At 55.5% G+C, this 4,855-nt stretch overlaps 1 protein-coding gene across 1 annotated transcript; it reads left to right on the top strand.

Moving 5' to 3' along the window:
- The first annotated feature begins 3,280 nt into the window (after positions 1 to 3,280).
- On the top strand, positions 3,281 to 4,389 carry LOC131207839 (ski oncogene-like). Its single transcript, XM_058200469.1, has 2 exons — positions 3,281 to 4,315; positions 4,357 to 4,389. Exons 1-2 carry the CDS (start codon positions 3,281 to 3,283, stop codon positions 4,387 to 4,389), a joined length of 1,068 nt encoding a protein of 355 aa, XP_058056452.1.
- Positions 4,390 to 4,855: the final 466 nt, after the last annotated feature.

The raw sequence follows: 4,855 nt of genomic DNA, 5'->3' as shown, positions 1-4,855 counted from the left end.
CTTCGCTCGATTCAATTCCACCGTCGTGATCGGACTGATGTCGTCACGCTCATAACACTTTAACATAGGAAAAGTTACATTTTAAATTTACAACAAGTAACTGAAATTTCGTTTTTAATTCGAAAACGCGAATTTCGCATCACGCTGAGAGAGAGAGAGAGAGAGCGGAGAGTGAACGCCATTCCGGACGAAATTGGGATTTTTTCTGTCATCCGCGCGCAGTAACGGAGAGAACCGGCGATCGCTCACCGTTTTCCGACGCATGCGCAAAACGTTAGGGCGAGAGAGGGAGCTCACAGTCAGGTTCGTATGATTCAAAGTAAGGCTGGTGAAATTCAAAGTCAGCTTCACTCGTATTTTTTCCGTAACTTGAATCGTGGCGATGTTATTTGCGGCGTTGCGATGTTAAAATGAAAATGGTCATTAGAATTTGGCGCAAAGAGCGGGAGCAAAAGAATGTTTGGCTTTCAAATTTTAACAGCAAATAATTATAATAATGCAAAATTACTGCACTGCGATGATGGAGAACGGGTTTTGTCAGATTAGCACGAGGATAATTGTTGCGCTAGAACGAGCTACGTTCGATGCAGACTTTCGAACAGAGCTTTGAAGACAACTTTCCATTCAGCGCACCACCAACTAAAGCCCCAAACTATGGCCTATTTCGCACTAGTGGTTAATGAAACATCAAATAAACAAAATATATTCGTTCGTAAACCAACACATGGGCGGAAAAGTCTCGGCCCTTTAAACGGAAACTGACCAAAAATTCAACTTAAACCGCATTTCTCCGTATTCATTTCTATTTTAACATCGCCACGATTCAAGCGACGATGAACACGTCGCAAATAACATCGCCCCGACCGATTTCCTCCCCTCCACGAAACGGGCGTTCGAGTGGTTGCTGAGCGCGAACTCTGAGTGCTTGGCGGACCTGCTCATTTTTTTTCTCATTCTCGCCCGGACTCGCACGCGGACGGACCGCCGCAGCTAACCACGGAAGGCCAGATTCGTATTCGTGTCGGTGTGAAGAAAAATCGTGCAATTTCTATGGCAGTGCGCGCGTCAAAGTTGCTGGGAAAATAGCCCCAAAGTATGTGCCATGTGACGGTGGAGGAAAAGCGTGACTCGTGCCGGTCGTTTGCAAGTGTTCGGACAGAGCAGCGCGAAAAGGGGTCTTTTATTCGCACCCTTTTCTGTTCGGGTTCCAGCGGACGTGCGCTTCACGCACCGTGAAACTCGCACCGGGAAAGCGGATTGCTGAGCCGAAATTAAAGCACACCGCAAGACCTGCGTGTGCTGGTGTGTCCGGGAAACCTCGGGGGACACGACCGACCGACCGACCGGGAGTGACACGCAAAACCACGAAAACAACACAAGCGGGACGGACACACAAACACACTCACCCGACAGACGGCCGCCGCCGCGAGAACAGCGCGGCGACGGCGGCGGCACAACGTCTCCGCGGTCGGTAGCTAAAAGATGACGACCCCTTGCTAGCCGCATCGACGGTGGCCTCACCGAGATCGCCATTTTCTCCCCGCAAGAAAGTTCGCCGGAAGTGTGCAATTTTTGGCCGCGGGTGGCGGCTCCGCGCTTTTGTGTGCACGAAAGAGGAGGGTTAATTGTTTCGCAAGAGCAGTCCCCAGTGCGCGGGGAAATTGGTGGCCAAAAGTTCGGCTCCGAAGAGGAGTGCGAGCGAGTGAGTGAGTGACAGAGTGCGAGAGAGGGAGAGCGAACGAAGCCAGACTCCGCGCCCGAGACAGGTTGGAGCGATTTTCGGGGTGCGCGCGGAGAACGAGAGCGAGAGCGCACGAGACGTGCTCTTCTTCCCACCCGTATCAGCATCATCAGCGCGCCACTATCTCTCATTGAGCCACCCCAGCCAGACGACAGACAGACGGACGGGCCAGTAGGGGATGATGATGATTGTACGCGGGGCGCGCCAGTTGCGTAAGTGCACCGCCCCTGTGTGTGGGTAAGCGAGGCAGACGAAGAAGCCGTTGTCACCTCACAATTCGCAAACAGCCGCAGCAGCTCGGATTATCGCGGGATCAAAGTTTCCGACGCCCGCTGGTGGTTGGATTCGTGTGTCTGTGTTTTGACATTGAAATTCGAACTGTGCATCGCCTGCCTGGACCACCGCCGGAGTGATCGATGACAGCCAGCGACGACGATGGCAGCATTCGCGGTGTTGCCGAAAACTGTACGCCCGACCAGAGTCGCCATTTGCTGTGTTGCATCGCCACGGCGGATGACAGATGAGCGATGCGGAGTTGACGGCGCGAGATGATGTTTACACTTTCTCACCACGAGCCAGCAGCCAGCGAGCGGTGTGATGGCGATTCGATATCGGCACGTGCTCTGCAACGCTAGCCGGAAGTCCCGCCGGAACTGGCCGGAACTCGTTGCGTCGGAAGTACCACACCGGGACCGTTGAGGGGAGAGAAACTCTGGACGGATCTTTCAGCGCGCCCCTTGCCGGTGTGCACAGAATAATCGAAAATCGCGGAGTCAAAGCAAGCGAAACAAAAATGGAGGATCAAGCGCAGAAATGAAAGCAGAAAGGCCGTGAACGAGCAAACGGGGGGCACACGTGTGTAGCACACAGAGTAGGCCGTGTGTGCGCGCGCGCGATAGTGCTGTGTCTGCGTCGGTCGTCGTGGTGTGCGATTTGGTTGTTTTTTGTTTGCTTCCCTCGTTTTCGGCGACCCTCCGCGAGTGTGTCGCGTCGCGATTTGGTGGCGAGCGGAGCGAAGTTCTAAAATAAAACGTGTGCGGCCGTCGAGTGTCCGTGCCCGTGTGCCCGTGTTTGTGCGCGCTGCAAAAATATTGTGCATCACGTTCATCATCCGCCAGAGGATCCTGGTGAAGGAAGCAGTGGAAGCACCTGGTGTGCGGTGTGTTGTGACGCATTGTTGTGCATCCATCCGCGTGCTGGTAATTTGTGTGTGCACACACCAGGTTTCGGAATTTCAGAAAAGTAGGAATGGTTGGTTGGTTGGTGCGGTGTCGTCTCCGTTTGGGTTGAAATATGGTTCCGGCGGCCCATCTCGGGCTTGGCCATCGCTGTGCTGCGTTGTACGCCTAGAGAAGGCACCAGAGGCTTCAATGAGGTGTAGCCGCGATATGTGCGAGAAGTGATTCGCCGAGAAGAGCGTTGTGTTCGGTGCGGGTTTGCCGGAAAGGCTAGGATACGAAGGCTCTCCTGGGAGTGTGTTGACGACGAACGACGTGAAGTGTAAGGTTAAGTGAGAGTAAGCAGGAAACGGCGCGCAAAATGACGGAATACATACCGCCACCGCACGTGATGTCGGTGCTGAAAACGTACCAGGACAAGGCGCCCAAGAGTCTGCACGGTCCGGGGCTGTCGTTGGTGCACCCGAGCAAGACTGCCAGCTCGATCGGCCGGTCCACTACGCCGGAACATGCGGCCGCTCATCACGCCGCTAGTGGAGGCAGCGGCAGCGGTGGACATCACCATCACCATGACGACGAGAGGCAATCCCCGCCGCACCAGCAGCAGCGGCTCACGATCGTCCCATCCGCGCTGGGACTGGGCGGTCCACCACCACCGATTTTGCCCCCAGTTCCGGCGGTCCCCATCATGACCACGCCCGATCCCGACTGTGGCATCGTGAACATGACCGTGCTGGAGGGCAAACGGATCGGGTGCTTTCTGCTCGGCGGCGAGATGCGGCTCTGCCTGCCGCAGATCTTCAACAACATCCTGATGGACTTTAGCGTGGAGCAGATTAACCGCAGCATCCAGGAGCTGATGATCTACCTGTACAACTGCACCGACCAGCAGCTGCAGGAGTTCAAGCGGGCCAACATCATCCCGGACACGGCCAAAACGTGCGGGCTGATCACGCGCACGAACGCGGAGCGCCTGTGCAGCTCGCTGCTGCACCAGGCCCAGGACCTGCGACCGGCGGGCAAAGGGGGCGTCGTCGGGCTGGGTGGAATGGGCGCCGGTTCGTTCCGGGTGTACCACCGGTGCTTCGGCAAGTGCGAAGGCATCCTGACGCCGGAGCTGTACAGCTACGACGAGCCGGCCTGCATCGAGTGCTGCGAGTGCCACGGCATGTACTCGCCCCAAAAGTTCGTCTGCCACCAGCACGAACCGCAGGAGATTCGCACCTGCCACTGGGGGTTCGACTCCAGACACTGGCGGCTGTACATACACGTGCTGGACGGTGATAAGAACCGCGAGGAGCACACGCAGATACTGAAGAAGATCTGGCACAAGGAGCGCGAGACCGAGCAGGAGCTGGCAGAGTACGAGCGTGAGCTGTGGATCGCGAGACGCAAGGTGAGCCTTTGGGAAGAACTAATCTATGCTTGCACTTTTAGGTCGTTCCTGGGGAGCGAACGGACGACCATTAGGTCTTATCGGTCGGCAAAAACGGTTCCAATCGGAGGTTTACAGTCATTCGTGTTCGGTGTCTCGCGTTTATCTTATCTCCTGTACCTTTTCGGCGCGACAGGCTGATGGCTGATTCTGTTAATTTTGCACTTTATCTTGGTGCTCGTGCAGAATTGCTGTGACGCCCGAACAAATCGCGCCCATTTGAATCAGCACTTTCGTCCGCACCGAGGCTGGGCTGCTCAATCGCCTGCCAAACATAAATATTCAGCCGGGTATTCAACAACAATACTTCGGTCGGGAGGCCTTCAGACCCTTTTCCAGTCGCCAGCGCTGACGATAGAAATTCTTGTCCCATCCATTGACCACCACGAGATCTGCTGCCAGTGTTTATTTACCATGCGAGATGTTCAGATGTTCCCCTTGCGGTGCGATTCCGCCGCCTGTCTTCTTGACGGCCCCAGACTCTTTGCTCCCGCGCTGACG

Source organism: Anopheles bellator, chromosome 2 (genome assembly GCF_943735745.2).
Source record: "Anopheles bellator chromosome 2, idAnoBellAS_SP24_06.2, whole genome shotgun sequence".
Classification (NCBI taxonomy): Eukaryota; Metazoa; Arthropoda; class Insecta; order Diptera; family Culicidae; genus Anopheles; species Anopheles bellator.
This window is presented reverse-complemented; position numbering and strand designations above follow the sequence as displayed.

What these genes read in the sequence shown, in the direction of transcription:
- LOC131207839 (XM_058200469.1), top strand. Translation starts at nt 3,281, where the DNA reads ATGACGGAATACATACCGCCACCGCACGTGATGTCGGTGCTGAAAACG. An exon ending in TGTGGATCGCGAGACGCAAG is followed by an intron (nt 4,316 to 4,356) that starts GTGAGCCTTTGG and finishes TTGCACTTTTAG; the next exon opens with GTCGTTCCTGGGGAGCGAAC.